Source organism: Molossus molossus, unplaced genomic scaffold, assembly GCF_014108415.1.
Source record: "Molossus molossus isolate mMolMol1 unplaced genomic scaffold, mMolMol1.p scaffold_m16_p_8, whole genome shotgun sequence".
NCBI lineage: Eukaryota > Metazoa > Chordata > Mammalia > Chiroptera > Molossidae > Molossus > Molossus molossus.
Window position 1 is genome coordinate 73,143,807 of NW_023425402.1, and position 24,327 is coordinate 73,168,133.

General features: G+C 36.2%; 1 protein-coding gene across 1 annotated transcript in view; it reads left to right on the top strand.

Annotated features, from left to right (window-relative positions):
• RFX6 (regulatory factor X6) overlaps window positions 1–24,327 on the top strand; it is a 59,112-nt gene that overhangs the window by 28,703 nt on the left and 6,082 nt on the right. The window contains exons 7-16 of the mRNA XM_036249126.1: window positions 7,397–7,504; window positions 11,299–11,376; window positions 11,490–11,603; window positions 14,338–14,387; window positions 16,961–17,120; window positions 18,189–18,333; window positions 19,605–19,714; window positions 21,242–21,359; window positions 22,891–23,013; window positions 23,823–24,029. Coding sequence (XP_036105019.1) covers window positions 7,397–7,504; window positions 11,299–11,376; window positions 11,490–11,603; window positions 14,338–14,387; window positions 16,961–17,120; window positions 18,189–18,333; window positions 19,605–19,714; window positions 21,242–21,359; window positions 22,891–23,013; window positions 23,823–24,029 — 1,213 coding nt within the window. The remainder of the gene's footprint in view (window positions 1–7,396; window positions 7,505–11,298; window positions 11,377–11,489; window positions 11,604–14,337; window positions 14,388–16,960; window positions 17,121–18,188; window positions 18,334–19,604; window positions 19,715–21,241; window positions 21,360–22,890; window positions 23,014–23,822; window positions 24,030–24,327) is intronic.

A 24,327-nucleotide genomic window follows, 5' to 3' on the forward strand; every position in this document is an offset into this window, starting at 1 on the left:
CTTCTGATTGGTGTTTCAGGTTTCTTAGACTATATTCCTAGAAGTGGGTTCACTGGGTCAAATGGCAATTCAATTTTTAATTTTTTGAGGAAACACCATACTGTTTTCCACAGTGGTTGCACCAGTTTGCATTCCCACCAGCAGTGTACTAGAGTCCCCATTTTTCCACACCCTCATCAGCACTTATTGTTTGATGATTTGTTGATGGCAGCCATTCTGGCTGGTGTGAGGTGACACCTCATTGTTGTTTTAATTTGTGTCTCTCTGATAATTAGTGATGTTGAGCATTTTTTCATATGTCTCTTGGCCATTTGTATGTCCTGTTTGGAGAGGTGTCTAGTTAGGTCCTCCAACCATTTTTTAACTGGGTTCTTTGTCTTCCTTTTGTTGAGTTGTATGAGTACTTTATATATTTTGGAAATTAACCCCTTATCTGATATATCATTGGCAATGATGCTCTCCCATACAGTGAGTTCCCTTTCCATTTGATGGTTGTTTCTTTTGCTGTGCAGAAGCTTTTGAGTTTGATGTAGTCCCATGTGTTCATTTTCTCCTTTGTTTCTATTGCCTTAGGTGATGTATCAGTGAAAATTCTGCCACGTATGATGTCTGAAATTTTGTTCCCTACATTTTCTTCTAGGATTTTTATGGATTCATGGGTCACATTTAAGTCTTTTATCCATTTTGAGTTTATTCTTGTGTATGGTGTAAGTTGATGGTCTGGTTTCATTATTTGCATGTAGCTGTCCAATTTTCCCAACACCATTTATTAAAGAGGCTGTTTTTACTCCATTGTATGCTCTTGCCTCCTTTGTCAAATATTAATTGAGCATAATGTTTTGGGTCAATTTCTGGGTTCTCTGTTCTATTCCATTGATCTATATACCTGTTCTTGTGCCAGTACTAGGCTGTTTTGATTACAGTAGCTTTATAATATAACCTGATATCCAGTATTGTGATCCCTTCTACTTTGTCCTTCTTTTTCAAGATTGCTGTGGCTATTCAGGGTTTTTTTTTTGGTTCCATATGAACTTTGGAAGTATTTGTTCTAGTTATGTGAAATATGTCATTGGTATTTTGATGAGGATTGCATTGAATCTATAGATCGCTTTGGGTAGTATGGACATTTTAATGATGTTAATTTTTCCAATCTATTAACAAGGTATGTGCTTCCACTTTTTTTTATATCTTTCTCTATTTCTTTTTTCAATGTCCTGTAGTTTTCTGCAAATAAATCCTTTACTTCCTTGGTTATGTTTATTCCTAAGTATCTTAATTTTTTTGCTGTGATGGTAAATAAGATTTTTTTTTTTTTAGTTCCTCTTTCTGTGAGTTCATCATTGGTGTGTAAGAATGCCATCAATTTATTGACATTAATTTTGTATCCTGCTACTTTACCAAATTCATTTATTAAGTTTAATAGATTTTTGATGGAGTCTTTAGGGTTTTTCTGTGTATAATATCATGTCATCTGCAAATAATGACAGTTTCATGTCCTCCTTCCCAATTTGGATTTCTTTTATTTTTTATTCATGTCTGATTGCTGTGGCTAAGACTTCCAGTACTATGTTAAATAACAGTGAAAAAAGTGGGCATCCTGTCTTGTTCCTGTTCTTAAGGGAAATGCTTTTAGTTTTTGCCCACTAAGTATGATGTTGGCTGTAGATTTCATATATGGCTTTATTATGTCAAGATATGATTCCCCTATTTCCACACTGCTGAGCATTTTTATCAGAAATGAGTGCTGGATTTTGTCGAATGCTTTTTTAGCATTTATTGATATGATCATATGGTTTTTATCTTTCATTTTGTTTATGTGGTGTATCACATTTATTGATTTGTGAATATTGTACCAGCCTTGCATCCCTGGAATGAATCCCACTTGGTCATGGTGAACAATTCTTTTAATGTATTGCTGGATGCTATTTACTAGTATTTTGTTAAAGATTTTGGATCTATGTTCATCAAGAATATTGGTCTGTAGTTTTCTTTCTTTGTAGTGTCTTTTTTTCTGGTTTTGGAATTAGAATTATGCTGGCCTCATAAAACGAGTTTGAAAGTCTTCCTTCATCTTGAATTTTTTGAAATAGTTTGAAGAGAATGGGTGTTAGTTCTTCTTTGAATGTTGTTAAAACTCCCCTGTGAAGCCATCTGGGCCTGGGCTTTTGTTTGCTGGGAGAGTCTTGATTATATCTTCAATTTTCTTAGTTGTTATTGGACTGTTCAAGTTTTCTGTCTCTTCCTTGTTCAGTTTTGGGAGTCTATGTGTTTCTAGAAATTTGTCCATTTTGTTTAGATTGTCTAACTTGTTGACATTGTATTTGTTAACGATCCTTTGTATTTCTGTGGTGTCAGTTGTTACTTCTTCTCTTTCATTTCTGATTTTGTGTATTTGGGTTCTCTCTCTTTGTTTCTTGGTGAGTCTAGCTAAGGGTCCATCAGTCTTGTTTATCTTTTCGGAAAAAAAACAAAACAAAACAGCTCTTTGTTTCATTGATCCTTCGAATTGTTTTTTTTGGTCTCCATGTCATTTATTTCTGCTCTGATCTTTACTATTTCCTTCCTTCTGGGGTTTTCTTTTTGTTTGTTTTTTAGTTCTTTAAGTTGTAAGGTTAAATAGTTAATTAGGTATTTTCTTGTTTCTTGAGGTAGGCCTGGAGTGCTATGAACTTCCCTCTCAGAACTGCTTTCTCTGCATCCCATAGATTTTGTGTTGCTGTGTGTTCATTTTCTTTGATTTCCAGGAAGTTTTTAATTTCTTCCTTGATCTCCTTGGTAACCCATTCATTGTTTAATAATATGCTATTTAGCCTCTGTGTGTTTAGATGTCTTTGCATGTTTTCGTTGCAATTAATTTCTAGTTTCATGGCCTTGTGATCAGAGAATATACTTGATATGATTTCAGACTTCTTGAACTTGTAGAGATTTAATCTGTGCCTTAACATGTGGTCTATCTTTGAGAATGTACCATGTGCACTTGAAAAGAATGTGAATTCCGCAGTTTTGGGGTGTAATTCTCTGTAGATATCTATTAAACTCATTTAATCTAGTGCTTCATTTAGAGTCTCTGTTTCCATGTTAAGTTTTTGTCTAGAGGATCTGTCCAGTGATGTCAGCGGGGTGTTGAAGTCCCCTGCTATGATTGTATTGTTATTGATTTCTCCTTTGAAGTCCTCCAGACTTCAATTTCTAACTTTCCCTATAAATGCAATTGCTTGTATGTCCCAGTCTTTAATATCTTGTTTTCAAAAGAGGAGGGAAAAAATGAAGGGAATAAAGAGACACTGACCTTTTAAATCTCTTTGAAGTCAGTATAGCTGGGGTGAGGGGGCAAGGCACATGCAAAAATGCTTGCCTGCCTCTGTGTTTGTACCTCCACAATCAGAAGCAGCACTTCGTGATCAAAACACAGATTCCTGATATTTGAAGCTTTTTTTTACCCTGGATTCCACAAGCTATGAGCAACCAGCTACTGCAACGTGTTTTATGTACAGGGCTGGGTGTGGTGGATGATAGCTACTACTGAGCTAAGAGCTGAAATTGATCTAAATTAAGTTTAGGCTTCAAGCCTCTGCTTGGATGTCTTCAATGGACTCCAGAGTTCCAAGATAGTTACATCAGACAGATGCTGCCAGTGCAATTGTTACCTTGTTGGGGAAACATATTCTGGTATTTCCTACTCCATCTTTCCAGAATCCTTTTTCTGTAATTTATTTTTTAGTGTAATATGAGATAGTAAGCCATTTTTATCCCTGGTAATCTAAAATACCAAATTGATCATGTATGCATGGGGCATTTCTCAGCAAATTTTTCGTTCCAGTGTTCTTTAGCCTATTCCTCTGCCAACATCACTATTTTATTTATTAAAGTTTTATAGTACATCTTCCTATCTTCTTTCCAGGTTTTTCTCTGTGGGAGTGTTTGTTGTGTCTATTCTTCTTATTTTATTTTTTTGTATATTCACACACATTTTAGAATCAATTCGTTACTTTTCACAGCTAATCCTGATTAATTGGAATTGCATTGAAGAAATAGAAATTTGTGTTGAACTGACATTTTTATAATATTGAATGTTCTTATTCATAATTTCTTTATTACCTTTTGATAAAGTTTAGTCATTTTCCTATAAATGCTATGCACTTCCTTCATTAAACATATTCTTAGGCATCTTGTATTATTTGTTGTTATACACAATATCTTTTTTAAAAATTACATGTTCTTAAAATTTGTTCCTTTGTTTTAGAAATTGAATGAACTTTCACATTGATCTTGCATCCAGCAAACTTATTAATGGTATTTTTTTTCTTAGCAATTTTTTTAGTTGTTCAGTGAATCAACTGAATCAATGGCAAATAATGCTAGTTTTGTTTCTTTTCAATACTTAGTCTTTCATTATTCTTTCTGGTCTTACTATTTTATTAACTATTAACTCTAGTACAGTGTTGATTCAAAGAGGTAAGAGTGGGCAACTTTATCTTATTTGTGATTTATAAGAGAATGTTTGTATTTTACCATTGAGTATGATATTTGTTGTTTTTGACAAATATTCTTTATTGAATGATTAAGGGAGTTTCCTTTTCTATTTGTAGCTTACAAAGGAGGAGTGAGGGAGTCTGGGTAGGAGAGAGAGAGAGAGAGAAAGGTGAATGGTTAGATTCAAATGAAAAGTTGGATTGTTAAATAAAATTTTTGGATTAATTGAGATGATTATATAAAATATGGTATTTTCCTTTTTTCTTTTGTTAATGTCGTGAATTTAAACTCATCTTGGTTATAATAATTCTTATACACTGCTAAAGTTGGTATGCTAATATTTTGTTTGGTACTGTTTGAAGTGTAATGAGCGTTACTGGTCTTAAAATCGTTTCTTCTTTATGCATCCTTGTCTAGTTTTGGTATAAATGTTCCCAAATGAATTGGAAATTGTCCTTCTTTTCTACGGTCTAAAAAATTCTTTTAAGTTTGAAATAATCTGTTTCCTGAATGCTTGATAAAACTCACATATAAAATCTTCTAGGCCTGTTTTTAAATTTTCTTTGTGGAAAAAACTTTATTACTAATCTTATTTGTTTATGGAAATGAGACTATCCTCAATCCCTAACTTAAATGTAATTTATGTGTTGTCTTTTTTTTGGTTTATAGTTCTCTGTCTCACTTTTTTCATCTTAAAAATAACAACTTCGGGGTAAATAAACATGATATTCTATCCAATAGAAAGCTATAAAAGGTGTAAACTTCCCTATAATTAGAACTGAAGTGCATTTTTATGTTTATTAAATATTAATTTTATGTTTTGTCAAGACTTTTCTTTCCTGTAAAATTAAAATCATTATTTTGTTGTATCTTATTATTTCCCCCTTTTTATTAACAGTATTCTTCTTCTTCTTCTTTTTAATCCTCACCTGAGGATACTTTTCCATTTATCTTCAGATAGAATGAGGACATGGGGGTGAGGGAAACATCGACGTGAGAGGGAAACATCGTCTGGTTGCCTCCCACAACCAGGGCTGGGATCGAACCACAACCAAGGTACTTGGCCTTGACCAGAATTGGATCTGTGACTCTTTGGTCCATGGGCCTACCCTCTAACCACTGAGCCAAAATGGCCAGGGCAACAGTATTATTCTTTGATAATGCAATGATATTTGGTGCTCATAAATGATAAATTTGAAGCATTGAAACCGAAGGAAGCATATCTAAGTTATTATGACTGTATAATACAATGAGTTAGGATCCACTGTGTTGTTATATCAGTTTATGATAGTTATTTATGTACTAGATCTTTATTCATTTTTAAAAATTATTGAATCAATTAATGCTTTTCCTATCTAAACTTGAAACTAAAGGTTAACAAGGCTGAAATCTAAAACCTGGTAGAGATGTGTTTTCCCCAAGAGATTAAATAAAACAAATATCTGATCTTAGGGTAGGGAAAGCCCAGAGTACTACTTTGGGGATTAGAAGATTTAGGGCCCTAATCAAAATTCTGCTAATTATCTGAGACTGAATAAATTAACTTACCTCATTTACTTAATTCATAAATAAGAAATCTGGATTTGAGTATTTTTTTAAAAAATTAATTTATTTTTGTTACAGATGTTTCTCCTTTTCCCCCCACTGATTTCCCCCTTCTCCTCCCTCCCCGCCCTGTCCCCAGCTTTGTTGTCCATGTCCATTGTTCATGCATACATGCATATAAGTTCTGTGGTTTATCTCTCCCCCACAACCCCCTCTTTTGGGGATTGTCAGTCTGTACCCCACTTCCACGTCTCTGAGACTACTCCATTCCTTAGACTGTTATGTTCATTATATTCCACAAATAAGTGCGATCATAAGATACTTGTCTTTCTCTGTTTGGCTTGTTTCGCTTAGGATGATACTTTCCAAGTCCTTCCATGTCGTCTCAAAGGATAAGAGATCTTTTTATTCTTACAGCTGCGTAGTACTCCATTGTGTATATGTACCACAGCTTTTTTTTTTTTTTTTTTTTATCCTCACCTGAGGACATTTTTCTATTTTTTGTTCAGGTAGAGTGGAAGGGAGAGAGAGGAACAGAGAAAGAGAGAGAAACATCGAGTGGCTGCCACCCACACTACCGACCAGGGCCGGGGACAAACTGCAACCAAGGTACGTGCCCTTAGCGGGAACCGAACCCGGGTCTCTCTGGACCGCAGGCCGACGCTCTAACCACTGAGCCAAACCGGCCAGGGCTGTACCACAGCTTTTTTATCCATTCGTCTACTGATGGATGTTTGGGCTGTTTCCAGTTCTTAGCTATTGTAAATAGTGCTGCTACAAACATGGGGGTACATATATTTTTTCTGATTGGTGTTTCAGGCTTCTTAGGGTATATTCCTAGCAGTGGGATCACTGGGTCAAATGGCAGTTCAATTTTAATTTTTTGAGGTAACACCATATTGTTTTCCACAGCGGCTGCACCAGTCTGCATTCCCACCAGCAGTGTACTAGGGTCCCCCTTTCTCCACACCCTTGCCAACACTTGTTTGATGAGTGTTGATGGTGTGGATTTGGCCATTCTTTATTCTCTCATAGTTAAAATGATTTCAGTAGTTCTAAAAGTAGAACTTTCAAAATGTATGCTCTTAACAAATGTTAACTAAAATCTCCAGAAGTTGTGAAAACTGAAAAATATCCAAAACTAAAACCCAAAGTGGTAGCAAATTTATCCGGACTATGACACTATTTATGGTTTGGAAACAGTAATTCTGCTGACATGTCCAGTTTATTCAGTTACACAATTTAAACAGTTTGCGTAAATCTTGAATTTCTCATTGTTTGCAGGCTGGAGAAGAATGAAATTTTATGGGTTTAAATTTTTTTAGAACCGTATTTTAAAAATTATGACTTTATTTCTTTCTATTTTTCTAAATTATAGGGTGGCTTCACTCGTAAATATTCACTTAGCTCAAAAACTGGAACACTTCTTCCAGAATTCCCCAGTGCTCAACACCTTGTGTACCAAGGATGCATTTCTAAAGAAAAGGTATCAATTAAAGCTACTTCTCCACTGATTTTCTGATATGTCGGTTCCATATCTCACTTTGCAAGGAATCTCATACCACTTGCAGGAAGCAGTCAGAAATCTGCATAATCAAACATAATCAACTGATTTACTAACATTGATTAAACACTTTCTAATTACTTATTGACCATCTCCATGATAGTATATAATCAGGAGTTGGTAAAATAAACATTACAAGACTAAAAATTATTTTTTATTTAAAACTCAGTATCAAGAAAGAAAATACTAGAATGTATCTATCACATGCAGTTTTTTAAAATCATAAGCTTTGTATTTTTTTATCAACTCCATTTAATTTGTATAGTCATCAAGCACTTCTCTGGGGCGGAGCCTGTTCCCAGCACCGAGGGGAGGTGCCTGGATGAATGCACTAGAGGATCACAAACCTTCTTTTCAATTCTAAAATTCTTGGTCCTCCGACATTTGCAAATTATTTTTGAAAGTTAAGGAAGAAAATGTTTCATAGGATTCAGTTTATAAACAATCCTCAACATGATTTTTCAGTGCTTATGTAATAAAATGTTTGGCTATATCCTCCTCTATTTCTCAGCTTAAAAACATTTTTGTATACCTACTAGCTGATTAATAGCAGGATCTATTATTAAATCAGGGCATAATTTCTACATTCTTTTTAAAACTACATTCATTTTTCATTTGCATTTGAGGAAAACACCTTTGATAATATATTGTTAGGTCATATATGTGAGGTGCAAAGATAGAGGAATCTGATGAACTAATATCCAGTTGTATTACTTTAGTAGTAGGCTTTCTGTAGAAACCAGACATAAAAATAACACCCTGATAAGAAATCTATTAATAGATAAGTACACATGCACAGTAACTTCCAGGGTTTATTCTGATGACAGACAGACGCTGCCAGTTAATAACAGGCAAGGTATTAAAGGTTATTCTCAAATGCTGATTCCAGGCAAGTCTCCTGATGTGTGTCTACTTCCTACTCTTTTCTTCTCCCATTGTATTTATCAGGGTGATCACATCATTCTTTTACATTATGGATATAATGTGTGATATTACTTCAGATTTGAGATAGCTCCAGTAAATGTTAGCATGTGGCATTTTGTGGGGAAACCTGTGGAAATCAGTGGCACCTCAGGGAACATAGCTCTGTGAGGGAGGCGATGGTTGAGTAACTTTGTGGAGAGGATTGCTTACATGCAAACATATTATAAAGATGTTTATTGTGTAAATATACTTGGTGAGAGAGAGGGGTGTGGAGAGAGAAACAAAGAAAAAAAGAGATCCCTGGCCGGTTTGGCTCAGCGGTTAGAGCGTCGACCTGCGGTACAGAGAGGCCCGGGTTCGGTTCCCGCTAAGGGAATGTACCTCGGTTGCAGTTTGTCCCCGGCCCTGGTCGGTCGTGTGGGTGGCAGCCACTCGATGTGTTCCTTTCACATCGCTGTTTCTCTCTCTCTCTCTGTTCCTCTCTCTCCCTCCCACTCTGCCTGAACAAAAAAATGGGAAAATGTCCTTGGGTGAGGATAAAAAAAAAAAAAAAAGGAAAGAAAAAAGAGACAAAGAACATATTTTAGTAGTTCATTTTGGTTTCTCTGCTAGCCTTCAAGGAACTCCTTACCTGTCAACTTGAAAAACTGCTCTGTAGATGATTTCTCACTCAGGTATCAAGGTGCTTATATAACCCCTCGTTTCTAAGTTCATTCTCATTGGTGCCCATCATGAGCACCAGGGACTAGCACTCACTTTGGCTCTAGAGTCCCTAGGTCCTGCCTTTCACATTCTTAGCCAGTAGCTAAGTTCCCCAGATAACTCAACAGTTTGTAGAAAGAGAGGTGGGGCTGAAGCTAAGCACCTATTTTCTTGAGGCAGAAAGGATGGAGGCTGCTCAATGAGAAGTTTACTCCAATGAGGAGTGTTAGCTGAAGCTGAGGGACCTGATTTCTACCTCATCATATTGTCACTCAAGGCAGTTGCCACCCCCTCATCACATGCTCACTGACTTTACTGGAGATAAAACTTGCTTCTGCCCCTGCTATCTTTATAGATGTCTATTCTCAGAAAACTAAGCAAAATTATATTGAAAAAGAATGCGAAGTATAATACATTAAACAGGAAAATTTATTGTCTTAAGACTATGTAAATATAAAATAAAGAAATGAAGTACCAATAGGAAAATTAAACTTTTGTTGATGGTTTGTATATGAAAGAATAAATCTGACACAAACAAATGCAAATACTTGTGACTATCAAAGCTTACTTGTACTTTAATAGGTTTCAGGGATCAAAGGGTTAATTTTGACACTAGTTATGAATTCCCTTTATCGTTCATGCTGACCCATCTAAAAGTAAAATATTATTGCCAAGGAATAGAACAAGTCTCAATCGCACTAATGATGACATACCCCATAGTCAGCATACCTCCTTGGAGGGAGATTGATAATTTGCATGTCATCATTATACAGTTTGAGCTAAACCCCCAAAATGTGTGCTGTCACTGGTTTGCAGGGATAAAGGTTAGAGAGCAAAGGATTAGATAGGAAATCTATCTATTCTCACCCGAGGACATTTTTGCATTTATCTTCAGATAGAGTGGGAGAGAGGGAGGAAGAGAGAGAGAGAAACATCAATCTGAGAGAGACAGACACATCGACTGGCTGCCACCCACATGACTCCAACTAGGGCCGGGGACAAACTGCAACTGAGGTATGTTACCTTAGTGGGAACCAAACCCAGGTCTCTGTTTCATGAGCCGATGCTCTAACCGCTGAGCCAAACCGGCCAGGGCTCTATTAGGTTTTATTATCTCCATTTTACAGATGAGGAAATCAAAACACACAAATGTTAAGTAGCTTGCCCAACATCACACAGTTAGTAAGTGGAGATTAGAACTGACATTGAAATCCAGGTAGTCTGTGGGCAAAGCTCACACTTTTAACCTCTAAGCCATGCTCCTATTCACATAAACCACACAACTGGTAACAGTAGGGACATTTCTAGCTTATAAAATAGTTTTGAATTTGAATGTTGTTAAGTTTCTAGAATATAATCTAGTTCTAATCTATTCCAAATTTTAGAATATTTTTAAAACTTTATGCAATACAAATATCTGTGGCAACATGGAAATAGAGACTTTACATCATAGGCAAAGGAGTCTTTTGATAGTATTACTAATTTCAAGTAATATTTAGTGAAGTGTTACTATGTACGAAGCACTGTTCTATGTGCATCATGTCTTATTTAATCTTCTTAACACCATATAAGTAATATGTTGTTCCTACTCTTGCAAAGACAAAAAGCCTGAGATTCAGAAACTGAGAAACGTGCAAAGTCACACCTGGTGAGAAGTGCAGTGAAGCTGGGCATTCAAGGTTAACTGACTCTAGAACTGAAACTGAAAACCTCTATACCACACTGCCCAAGCATCCACTTAATAAAACTTAAAGTTGAAGAGTTGGTGTATTTTACCATTGTACACTTCTCCAATCAAAGGTAATTTTCTTATTGAGCAGAAAATCACACTGTTTCTTTGGCCTGTATGTCGCTGCAAAATCATCTTTATCATTATTTTATGGTAGTTCTACAAGTGCATAGTGCTTGCCCTTCTCCCTTCACAAGGCAGTAAGCTCCTTGAAATAAGAATTTTTCCTATATTTTGCTTCCTCAGCATTGAGCATAATGCCTGGCATGTGACAGGAGCTTAATAAATGTGTTGAATGAGTGAACAAATGAAGGCTGTGTTGAAAGGATGCTGTGGTTAAGCTTTTTCTTCCTTGAAATAGGTTGATACCCTCATAATGATGTACAAAACTCACTGCCAGTGCATCCTGGACAATGCGATTAATGGAAACTTTGAAGAGGTAAGGGTGACAAAAAATGCTTTGCTGACCGTCCTATAAGTACTTTCTTGTCCTGTTCTTTATGTGAGTTGAAGCAAACATCTTAATGTATATAATCTTTGCTCTGCAACTAGATCCAGCATTTCTTATTACACTTTTGGCAAGGGATGCCTGATCATCTTCTTCCCCTGCTTGAAAACCCTGTTATCATTGACATTTTCTGTGTTTGTGATTCAATTCTTTATAAGGTAAGTTCTTTGGGCTCTTTTCAACATGAACTGTATATTTCTTTTAAGAGCATTCAACCAAATTTTTGCGATATAATTTCCAATAAATTTGTTATTTCTGGCTGGAGAAACATCATTAACTTTTTTTTTCTGATGAGAAAGCAGGCAGTTTAATAGTGTATGTATTTTAATGTAAACTTACACTAAGTAAAACAAAATCAATCTTTGTTTATAGCTAAGCATAATTATAAGTATGACATACTAATACATGAACACTTAATTTTTATTAACTATTTGAAGTGTTTTCAGATTAAATAATACAATGAGTGTTTTGTTTTTCCCCCCACAATGTTGGTATTTTGGAAAAAAGCAGAATTAAGCACTCTCGCAGGACTAATAACTTGAAAATCTTGAAACTCTATAGCTATAATACATTAATGTCATTTCTGTTCTCAAACCAAGTAAGTCTCCAAGTGTCTACAGAGGGATCATGAAGACATCCTGAGCAAAGATAAGACGAGCTGGCTGGCTTTCTAGCCAAACATTTAGCAGGAAGGTGGGGGGAGAGGCTAGTTCCCCGACAGTCTGGTCTCTGGTTAGAGGAGCAACAAGGTCCAAGCTGAGGGAGAAAACTATATTGAAATCTGGGTACTTTAAAGTGAGTTTTTCTACATTTACCTGTTAAATTGTCATTTAAAAAACAATCTGAGTTAGCCAAAAAACCCAAGCTAGCACCTTGTTAAGCATTAAAGAAATGAAAACCTTCTAAGTTAGTTGCAGAGAAAGTAAGCAGAAGCTAAATAGATTCAGTCCAGAGGCAACTTCGCAGACCAAGAACTGACGGGTGGGTTTGATGTTGAATGGAGAAGCCCATGTTTTCATCCTCTGTTCAATTCTCCCTTATCCCGTGATAAGGAGTAAGTGCGGGATATTCTCTACCTTGAGTTCAAGTTAAAGATGGATAGAGGAGAGAAAAAATTGGCGGAGGCCAGGAAAAAGGTAAAATGTGCCGAGTCGTGGCTCCCTGACTTAGCTCAAGGCTCCGTGACTTCTGGAACGTGGCCAGAGTCTGTGCTGCCTCTAAGGCGCACAGGATGAGACCCTCGGCGCCCCTTGGCGTCCCCCACAAAAGTCTTCTCACCAGCCCTGCTCCCCCACCCCCAGCAGCCCACCCCTGCCCTCCCTCCTCGCCCCCGGTCACTTTGGGTTGCTGACTCCCGAGGTTCCCGGCTCCAGGATTGGCCCTCGCCTACTGCCACAGAACCGGACCTCCTGGGCTCCAGTGCTTCCTGTCTCCAAGGATCTGGATGGGGCCCTGCGCTCCCTTCCCACACCTCGGAGAGGCGACACGGACTTCGGCTGGGAGGAGTGGAATGCAGTTATGTCACGATCCCCCTCGAAGTTGTCATTACTGCCATGAGCCCGGTGTTTGATCTTACCACCCAGTCCCCTAGTGTTTTCGGTTCCCTTTCCGGTTCTGGTCACCGCAAATTTCCAACTTAAAGGGGACTTGGGACTAGGGGACCTAGGCCAGAGAGGTTTCTTCTCCCTTCCTCTAGAGTCTAGACAGTATGTCATCCATAGACGTTGATAGCTTAAAAGGCCTACATTGCACTAGTGATCGAAAAACATTGACCACATCTCTGGGTGTCATTGGAGAGAATGTGTAAAACAAAATAAAACAAAAATAAGATGGATAAAAGAGCAAGGGTTGTCTCATTTTGGGGGGTTGAATAAGAATATCATTATTTTGAGGGAAAAGATTTAGTTTGCATTAACTGATTGCAATATTTAAGACTTGAGAGAGTAACCAGGAAGGGGGACAAAGGTGGCCAGAACGGGTCTAAGGGAAGACCAGGGGCTCAGGCGCACACTTGGACTGTCATTCAGTGGCTCCAAGAATATCCTTTGCATATCTTTTTCTCTCCTCAAGTATTTTATTATTTTGAGTCCAACACAAAGATCCTGAGTTTAAGTACCTTTAAATGCACGAGGTTTCTTTTCTTCACAGAGGGGTCAGGGAGGATAGTGAACACTATAAATGGACCAGTGTAAGATGAGCTTCTGCCAGATCATTATCCCCCTTCAGAGAGTGGTTCCAGCATTTAGTCTTTAAAACACCACATGATTATAAGGCCAGTCCATTAGTAACTAACACATGAGCACAGATAAAGCTGTCTTTTGTTTTACTGTCTCATACACATGCAACTTGTGTGTGTGTTGCTGGTAGGCTACACAGGCCTTTGTAGATTACTATCTATGTCCACATTTTGAAATATCTTCTCCTGTAGACCTCTTGGTCCTCTTCTCCAGGCTGGTCCACTGAGGTTATTAGTCAGCCTAGCGGATCCGCACTGCTCCTATCCTATCTAGTTTCCAACCTCCTTTATTCATCCTAGTTTTTCCTGAGCTGGAATCAGTCAGCACTGTCTAATTTCTGCTTTCTACTACTTTTCATCTCACCCAAGTTGGGGTTCAGTCTAGCCCTTTTCTTCAGTACTCTTCTGTTCTTATGATTAGTCTCTGTACCCAGGATGCTGGTGTCACCTGCTTAATCAAGCAATTGCAATGTTTTTAGACCCCCCCGCCTTTTATCATATATACTTTTATTTTAGAGATAAAATTATAATTTTCAGAAATGACTTAACATGTTTTTCTCCCGAAAGCTAAGAATAAAAGTAATTGACAAATAAGGTATATCTTTATAGAAATACTAAGTAAGTATTTATGTTAACTCTCTTTTGCTGCGATTAAGGTTCTTACAGATGTACTCATTCCTGCAACAATGCAAGAAATGCCTGAAAGGTAGGTTCAGTCAATAAAATATAATAGTTTCTTAGTAAAGGGTTTAACATTACACATTATATTAAAGGAAAACGTTAAGTAGAAATTCATTTACCAAGATTATTTTCCTGTTCCTGTTTCTGTTTTAGCTAGAAGAGGTAGGCCTCAATTTTTATACATAGTCATACCTTAATGAACAAAATTGATAGAAAAATCCTCACATTCCTTTAATTTGAGAGCAGCTCAAGTGAAAAATAAGTATTTAAGTGTGATTGACCTTCAAGACACAGAAAGTTTTTTAATGGAAATCGGCTAGAGGGAGATAGATGGGGATCATTGATGGAAAATAACCACTATAATAAAAACTATAAGACAAAAATTTTAGTCTTTATAATTAACCTTGTTCTTAATTGCAAAATCAAGATTAGCATGATGAAATTACTGCCTTCTTTTAACAAAGGAATAAAATCTCAAGTTGTTTATTGAATTGATACCTGATGATTTTTCACAAAGCCTTTTATAATGTGAGAACCAGTAGAAACTTGAAAAAAAAAAAGCCAAATTTTTTTTTTGTAATCAAAGTCTAATTAAATAATGAAGTTTATATTAGTTTTTATGGGCACAAATACACGTGGAGCTGGACATAATTGGTGCTCAATAAATGCATGCTGATTGATAAAGTTTACTTTTAATTTACTTTTTGCTATAGATTCTTTTATTTATTTATATAGTAGTTGATATTGGCCTATTCTATAGTTTCTTTTAAATATCAATTTGCATTCTCTTACATCTAATTTAAGTACTCTGAATTAGGTACACTTCCCATTTCCATGTCACAGCAGAATGGCTGTGCTTACTTAGTGGCAGGAATCTAGCCATGTGATTAATAATAATATCAGTTGATGTTTAGTAAACACAACAGGGAATTTGAGACTTTGCATAACTTAATTCACTTAGTTCCCACAATAAGCCTGAAAAGAACTATCTATATATTTAGCCCTAAGTTTACAAGTAATTCATGGTTATTGTAGAGAATGAATAGCATGCATAAGTCCATTTTTAAAAATCACTCATAATCTCACCACATTTAAAAAAAATTTATTTTTCTTTATTGATTTTAGAGAGAGAAGAAGGGAGAGGGAGAGATAGAAACATCAATGAGAGAACATTGATTGCTCCCCACCCCCGAATGACCCACACTGGGGATGGGACCCATAACCTGGGCATATGCCCTGACTGGGAATCAAACGGAGGACCTCTGGGTGCATGAGTTGATGCTCAACCACTGAGCCACACTGACTGGACTCTCACCACATTTTTAATGTCTTATTATCTCACAGACTGTTTTCTAAGGGTAACTGTAGATATGTATATTTTAAAAAGTGAAACCATTATATACATACTGTGGCAATATACTATGAAAATCTTTTCAAATGGTTGGGTAGGTTTCAAGCATCTATCTGAAAAACACTATACTGTATTGAACAAATTCCTCATAAATAACCCAATTCCAAGTAGAGATTATGATACTAAATTCATAAATGAGGAAGCCAGGAACAGAAAGAAGTTAGTTTATTATTTTGTGTTTATTTAATTTATTTGCTTAGAATCAACCTACATTTTAATCAGTCTGTTGAACTCCATGCTACCTATTCTTTTTCCTGTACCATGCCTCTGTCTGAACTTAAATACTATCTAAAATATATTTTAATCTGTTTTATTGAGATTAAAAGGTAGATTGTTAACTGACTTTTAAAATTTTTATATGTTCTCATAGTATAAACACAACCAACATTTGCAATTTTGAAATAACATCCTCTAATTAGCACAGTATTGATAATTTATTCCACAATTATATTTGGATTATAAGAATATGTTACTATAAACTAATATTAAATATCTGAAATGATGTTATGGTTCCAATGCGATGGGCTCTCAAGCAGCCAACATGTACACAATCAAGTACACATTCACATCTCCCAGAAATATTTTATAGAAAATGATTGAATCATGAGTTAATTTTTTTTTATCCTCACCCAAGGACTTTTTTTTCCATTTTTTGTTCAGGTAGAGTGGGAGGGAGAAAGAGGAAGAGAGAGGGAGAGAGAGAGAAACATTGATGTAAAAGGGACACATCTACTGGTTGCCTCGTGCACTACCCCAACCAGGGCCGGGGGCAAATCGCAACTGAGCTACGTGCCCTTGCCAGAATCAAACCTGCGACTCATTGGTCTGTAGGCCTACGCTCTAACTGCTGAGCCAAACTGGCCAGGGCGTCATGAGTTAATATTGATAATAATTATTTATTGAGCACTGTGAATGACCTAAACACTTTCCATGAATTAGTTCATATAATCCTCATAATAATCTTGTGACATGGATACTATTCTTATTCACACTTAACAGAAGAGGAAACTGGAGCTTGAGGAGAGGGAGTATATTGAATAAGATGAAAAATGACAGTCACAGACTGACTTCAAAAGTCATGCCCTTAGAATCATGCAATCATTGTATCCCTCCATTAAACTACATTTATTTAATGCCTTTGAACAGCTTAGTATTTAACATGCTGGTTTCTTTTCCCCCTTTGGTAGCTTATTAGCAGACATAAGAAATTTTGCTAAAAATTGGGAACAGTGGGTTGTTTCATCCTTGGAAAACTTGCCGGAAGCTCTGACTGACAAGAAAATACCTATTGTGCGAAGATTTGTATCTTCTCTGAAACGACAAACATCTTTCTTACATCTTGCTCAGGTATGTTAGTAAACCGAGGGTATTTGAATCACCAGCTCAAATACAAATCTTATTATAGCAAAGATTGAGGAACTTCCAGAGAATGGAGACTAATAGGCAACAATTAAATGCATTGTGAGATCCTAGAACAGAGACAACACATTAGTGGAAAAACTAATGAAATTAGTTTTATTATTTATTTAAATAATTAGAATATTTTTTTAGAATTCTAAATTCTAAATTAGAATTAGAATTATTTCTATAGTTTAGTTCATAGTGTCATACCAAGGTTTGTTTCCTGATTTGAGTAATATACAATAGTTATGAAAATGATTATATTTGGAGAAGCTGGATAGAAAGTATATAGAAGTACAGTTGCCCTTCATATTTGAGAGTTGAACAACCAGTGGATCCTGAGGTTAGCAGTACTCAGCACTAACGTGCAACTCTGTTATCAGTTTAAAATTACTTCAAAATATAAGTAAAAAAAATTCTGAATGCAGTATAAAATGTAAAACTCTTATTTGCCACATACATCCAAGTAATAAAAATTAAGTTAGAAAGAACTGAGATATTTGTGAAAAGAAATATCACATTAAATGAGAAAAGAAACATCACATTACATGTAATATTTAATGTTGTGAAACTCACAAGACCAACACATTTTAAAACTACCTTCTAAATTGGCTCTCTTAAATAGAGAAGAAAAAAGTAATTTTTAAATTGGGCTACATGTTTGTTTATTGCTGAAATATACTTTCCTTCCCTCAAGTGATCATTTGCTTTAAGAAGGTTACTAGCTCCCTAAAATTTTAAAAGACTAGCTTGGAATAATTCCAGATAAGAAACATAATATTACAAAATCTTTTTTTATAACAATGAATTACAAAAATTGTTTTCTAAGTCCAAAATAGTTTTCAAACCTTCAACAGAGATGATCATCAGTCTCAGTTATTGCGTTTTCATTTTAAAATAAGAAAACATTTATGATACTTTTCCCTGAAGGAAGTGTTTCTCTTGAAGCTAAAATTTCCTTTAGATAGACTACCAATGGTATGGTTGAGTGATTTTGAATCTTTTTATGTACAGATTGCCAGACCAGCTCTCTTTGATCAGCATGTGGTGAATTCCATGGTATCGGATATTGAAAAGGTTGACTTGAACAGTATTGGCTCCCAGGCTCTTCTCACCATTTCAGGCAGCACAGACACCGAGACTGATATCTACACTGAGCGTAAGTTTTCTCTGTTGAGCAAGGTTTCCCAGCCTCGGCACTGTTGACATCTTGGACTGGGTAGCTCTTTGTTGGGGGTTGCCCTGTGCACTGTGGGGTGTTTAGCAGCATCTCTGGCTTCTACACACCAGATGCCAGCAGCAGCTTCCCCTAGTTGTGGCAGCCCACAGGCGTCTCCAAACATTGCCAGATGTTCTCCTCTTGTACTACAAAATTCTACCTGTTTGAGAAACTTGGTTTATAGAAACATTTTTAATTAGAAAAGCATTCTCTATTTAAAAACAGCTGTTCTTACTCATTGTGGGAAACCTGGAAATTTTAGAAAATATCAAGAGGAGAATAAATCATCCATAATCTTATTGCCTAGATATTACCAAAATAGAAACAACCTGGAAATAATCAAAATGGGCTTGAGTTTTGTGAATTTTCTTCCAGTTTTACATTAGAAGCACACACATTTTCCTGTGTTTAGCTCTCTTGGCATCTGTGGCGTATGGTGCATATCAAAATCCTATACTGCACAATACTGTGTTTACAAGCAGAGAACCCCTGATCAGTTTGGACCACCTGACAGAGCTTACCATACCAATACGTGTGACTAGACAATCAGGCTCGATATCCAAAGGATAACAGCCCACTCTTTCTCCTTTCCTTGTATAGGTTATAGCACCAGCAATGGATTGCTCTCTAGGGATGATCCAACTTCAGCCCTGATTTCTGTTTCTTAATATAAAATTTTATTACTCTTTGAGACTCAGTAAACCTCAAACTCTTCAATAAAATGATCATTTTAAACTGCCTCTTTAAAGCTTACATGATGAAAAATTATTCATGCAAGCGGCTCAATTTTTCAGTGCAGAATTTAAATTTTGCTAAAGAGAAAGAATATTGAATAAAGCAAAAAATCATCAAGCTTAATTTATCCTTTAGCTTTCAACTACGCCATTACATTTAATAAAAACATTGGATTTAAAATGAGTAATTAACTATATTGACAACTTACTCTCCCCTAGTACAAACAGACTTATTTAATATCTATACCTATATTTCCGTATATACTAAGATATATTTATGATTAAAATTTTGAAGAGTAAATACCAAACATTTTGTTGTTGTTACTATTCTCAGGATATAAAATAAATTCCTTTAACACAACTAACTTATTCTACCTGCCTTTGCCTTTTACTTTATAATGATTCCTAGTTTTAGGTTTTCTCATGGGTTCATAGTAGAGTACAATATTTTGCTTTTTTTTCTTTTACACATGGTAGATGACTCTATCACGGTGTTCCAAGAACTGAAAGATCTCCTTAAGAAGAATGCCACCGTGGAGGCTTTTATTGAATGGTTGGATACTGTGGTAGAGCAGAGAGTAATTAAGGTACTTTTCAATGACAGAGTCATTGCATTTTTTGTTAATAATAAATGTTAAACTGGCTGTAACTCCTTGCTGCTGGGGGTAGGGTGACAGTCTGTGTATAAAAATGCTTTGAAGAGTTTTAATAGTCCTAATATCAAAATTAGGAATATGCCAGATTTGAGAGCACTGGGCATGGATTCAGTTCTACTCATCCTTTCTTGACGAAGGGCTATAAAACAGACACTACGTGGTCTCCCCATCTGCAGTTTTGGTTTTCGTGGTTTCAGTTACCTCAGGTCAACAGCAGTCTGAAAATATTAAATGAAAAATTCCAGAAATAAACAGTTCACAAGTTTTAAATTCTTTACTGAATAGCATCATGGAATCTCACACCATCCCACACTGTCCCGACAGGACCTGACTCTTCCCTCCGGAGCTGGCTGCTTTAGCAGATCGGCTGCACCGCAGTGCTTGTGTTCGAGTCAGCCTTATTTTACTTACCAATAGCCCCAAAGTGCAAGAGGAACGATGCTGGCAATTCAGACATGCCAAAGAGCAGTGTAAAGTGCTTCCTTTACATGAAAAAAAATGAGTAGAGTACAATAAGATATTTTGAGAGGGAGAGAAGAAAAGAGGGAGAGAGAGAGGAAGAGAACATTTACATAATATATTACATAATGTTTATTGTTGTAATTATTCTATTTTATTACTGTTGTTAATCTCTTACAATGCTTAATTTATAAATTAAACTTTCTCATAAGTATGTATGCATAGGAAAATATTTACTATATATAGGGTTTGGTACCATCTGCAGTTTCAAGCATCCACTGTGGGTCTTGGAATGTATCCCCCTTGGATAAGTGGGGACTAGGTATGCCTTCCTTATCAGTCAATAAAGTTACAGCTGAATAACATCAGTTGTGAAAGATAAACTTAGAAACTGGAAAGATTCTGGCCCTTTTCTAAACAACAAGTTTCCTTAAATTCTAGTAGAAAATATGGTTTTAAGTAATTACATGTTTTTATTCAAAGAGCTCAGTATTTCTTGTCCTCTTTCAGTTAACCTTCAAGTCATCCAGCATGAAAGAAGACAATCAGAACAAATATATTCATCACTGGTCGGTGTTAGCCATTCCATATCAAGGAAACTTTTTTTCTCCTAGAAGGAAAACAGATTATCATTCAGGACGAGAGAAGTCAGAGTTAATCATTCACAGAAATATATTACCCTTCCTTCACACTTCACCTTCTGTTCTGCCAAAATAAAATTAAGAGATAAAATATTTTGTAAATTATTTCATTTTGTTGTCCAATTCTATTAGGTGACAAAACCCTGCAGAATAAAGTTTTATTAACCTTAAAAATAATTGAAAAGACAGACTAAAATGAAAAATCTCTGGACAGATAATTTTATTTGATGAAACAAAGGGCATGCCAGGCCATCTGTCCATTTGTCAGGCAGGCTATCTACCTCTTGGTCTTACGTAGGATGCATGTAGTAATGAGATGACAGATTTTATAGTTCCATTTTATTCTTTTACTTTTTAGACCAGCAAACAAAATGGAAGATCATTAAAGAAGAGGGCTCAAGACTTTCTGCTGAAGTGGAGCTTTTTTGGTGCTCGAGTAATGCATAATCTCACCTTGAACAATGCATCCAGTTTTGGTATCCCATGTGCTTTATACAACTCTTCATAAATAAATTGCATCATTTGTTTCCCAGTCATATTTTCATCGATTTTTAAACATGTGGCGTTGTCACTTCTCAAACCAGACCCGAACGTTGAGCCAGTAGAGACTAGTAGTAATGAATCTGGGTTTTAGTCAGATCACATGTAGAGTTCTGTCCTAACACTCCTCTCTAGGTTGGGCTTTACCCAAGCTTTCTGCTCATCATAGAGGGGGAAATATCCCTTCCATTGTGTTGTACAGGCACTTGAGTTAAGATAGATGACAGATAGATAGATGATAGATAGATAGATAGATAGATAGACAGACGATAGATAGATAGATAAACAGACACATTGTCTAGCACCCAGAAAATGCTTAATAAATAACAGGTATTATCACTCCATTCCATCTTGGATAAATTCTTTTTATTAAACAAGCAAATAAACAATAATTGATACATTATTTTCCAAAGGCACTACTCATTGCAATATGGCAAAATTTTGCATCTTATTCGGGAACCCACATAGCTGCACTGCAGGAGTTACAGAGCAGCTTAAAGATATGCTCTCACGTTTCTGAGAAGACATGCTCTCATCTTTCCTGCTATGTGACTTGTGAAGCAAATTGAGTCAAGTTAGCTTTTTCAAAAATGAAATACCTTCTTTTTTATAAAAAGATTTTTTGGAATTCTTAGTTTATTGTTATAAGGCTGTGTCATGGACAGTACTTCTGCATTTAGTAGTTGAATTTAGAGAAATCTTCACATTATAAAATAGTTTACAATGAACCAAGTTGTTTTTATTTAATTTTCCATGGAATTAAATAAAATTAGTAAACGTGTATTGAGGGATGAACAAAGCATATTGAGTCTATCATTTGAACTATCCTGCTAACATTTAAAGTTTCTTAAAATATACAACATTGAAGCCTGACATTTTTATGGGAGAAAAAAAAAAGGACTTGGAAAATCTGTTGAATAGTTGAAAGAAGTTTAAGGTTTTCCAGAAGAGCTTCCACATGAAAATTACTCTTTTTTTTTTTTTCCAAACCAAAGAGTATTTTGTTCAGGCTTTAAAGACATCTTCTTACTTGATACTTTCCCAGACCATGTTGGCCATTGTCTAATTATTTAGTACAAAGTAAACAGAAATAGAGTAGAATAGAGCTTATTCTCCCCAGGTTAAAGCTTATCACACTCCAATGTGTGCCCTCTTAAAGCATAAAGCATGTTTCACTTTCATCCGTATTTTCCTTTGATGTAATTAGTGGCCAAAGAGCTGGCAGGACAGTACACACAGTGAGCTGGGCAGGCGGTACACACAAAGATTAGAGCCTCAGGTTAAGCATGTTGGTCTTAGCAGGTCATTTAAAGTCCAACAAGTATTTGTTTATTTCAGTTGCTCCTTGTAAAGTATTTTGAGATGGTCACCAAGATAACATGACTTCTCCCTCTTTCTCTTTTCTCCTCTTTCTCCCCCTTATTTTATCGTACAACGCCCTCTTCCCATTCCCCACCTACAAACAAGGTTCTTTCCATTTGATCCGAATGCTTCTTGATGAATACATTCTCCTGGCCATGGAGACCCAGTTTAATAATGACAAAGAACAGGAGTTACAGAACTTATTGGACAAGTATATGAAAAATTCAGGTAATTTAAAATATATATCTTGTTTTGCTTCTTTCTTTGGAACCTACGTTCAAGAATTTGTAAGCACACACATTAAATGGGTTTATAACAATCTCAGAGTTTACCCCAAACATGTCACTGCTAACATGATATACTGCTGCTAATGGAGGACCATTTTTATTCTCTACAGACTACTGGTTTCCATAGAGTATTCAAAGTACTTTCCTGGAAACTCTGAAAGAAACAAAATCAGTGTTCTTAACTTTTGAAAACTTAGATAAAATTGGAGAGGTGACTTTAATTCAAAAAATAACTGTAAGTCAAGACAATGAATGTAGTATACCACCTTGCAAATGGTATAGAAATAAGTTCTCCAGTAGTTTAGAGAAGGAAGGGAACACATCTACTGGGATGTGGTGACTTGCATTTTGAAGACGGCTTGTGCCAGAGTGGATTATTTTTAGTCCTGCTCAGAATGCACCTCTATCCATAATCTACAGTTAACTAAAACCAGCACCGTAGCCAGGAACAAGGAGCTGCCGGCCTTACTTCCCATGGAAATAATTTCTCATGAATTTCCAGATTTCTGACACAACCCTAAAACATTTTCAGTTTCTTTTACTTTGGCTCCTCTACTAGCTATTTGGGAATGATGTCAACTTTCCCATCTCAGAAAAGCTTTCCACGGAACTTGTATGCATGTACGCATAACTGATGGACATAGACAACAAAGCTGGGGACAGGGTGGGAGGGGATAGGGAGGAGGGAGTCAATGGGGGAAAAAAGAAGAAATATCTGTAACAAAAATAAATTTTAAAAATTTATTCCAGATGCAAGTAAAGCTGCCTTCACCGCTTCTCCGAGTTCATGCTTTCTGGCCAACCGTAGTAAGGCGAGCACTGGTGCCAGCGACACTGTGAAGAATGAAAGCCATGTGGAAGCAACCTCTCTTCCTCTGCCGTCCAGTCACCCTGGAGGCTTGGCCTCCGCTCTGCACCCATTCCCTGCCGGGAATGCAGACAACATTTCGCTCACAGGTATGCTGGGAAACAGCCCAGAACACCGCCCAGGCTTCAGCTCACAGGCACCTCTTCCTTTGTTCTTTAAATTGGCAACCTCCAGTCATTCCCAGAATAAAAAACACTTACCTTAACTGACTTATAGTAACGGTGTATAAAATTTTTATGATTTTCAGTATTTGTTACCCACATTTTTAGCAATACTATTGTTAACATAGGTATTCCACTTTGACACACTCTCATAGTGATACCAGAAGTACAAATAATTAGTTATCTTCATTTGGTGGAAGAAAAATTAGATTAGGTGTGCATAAAA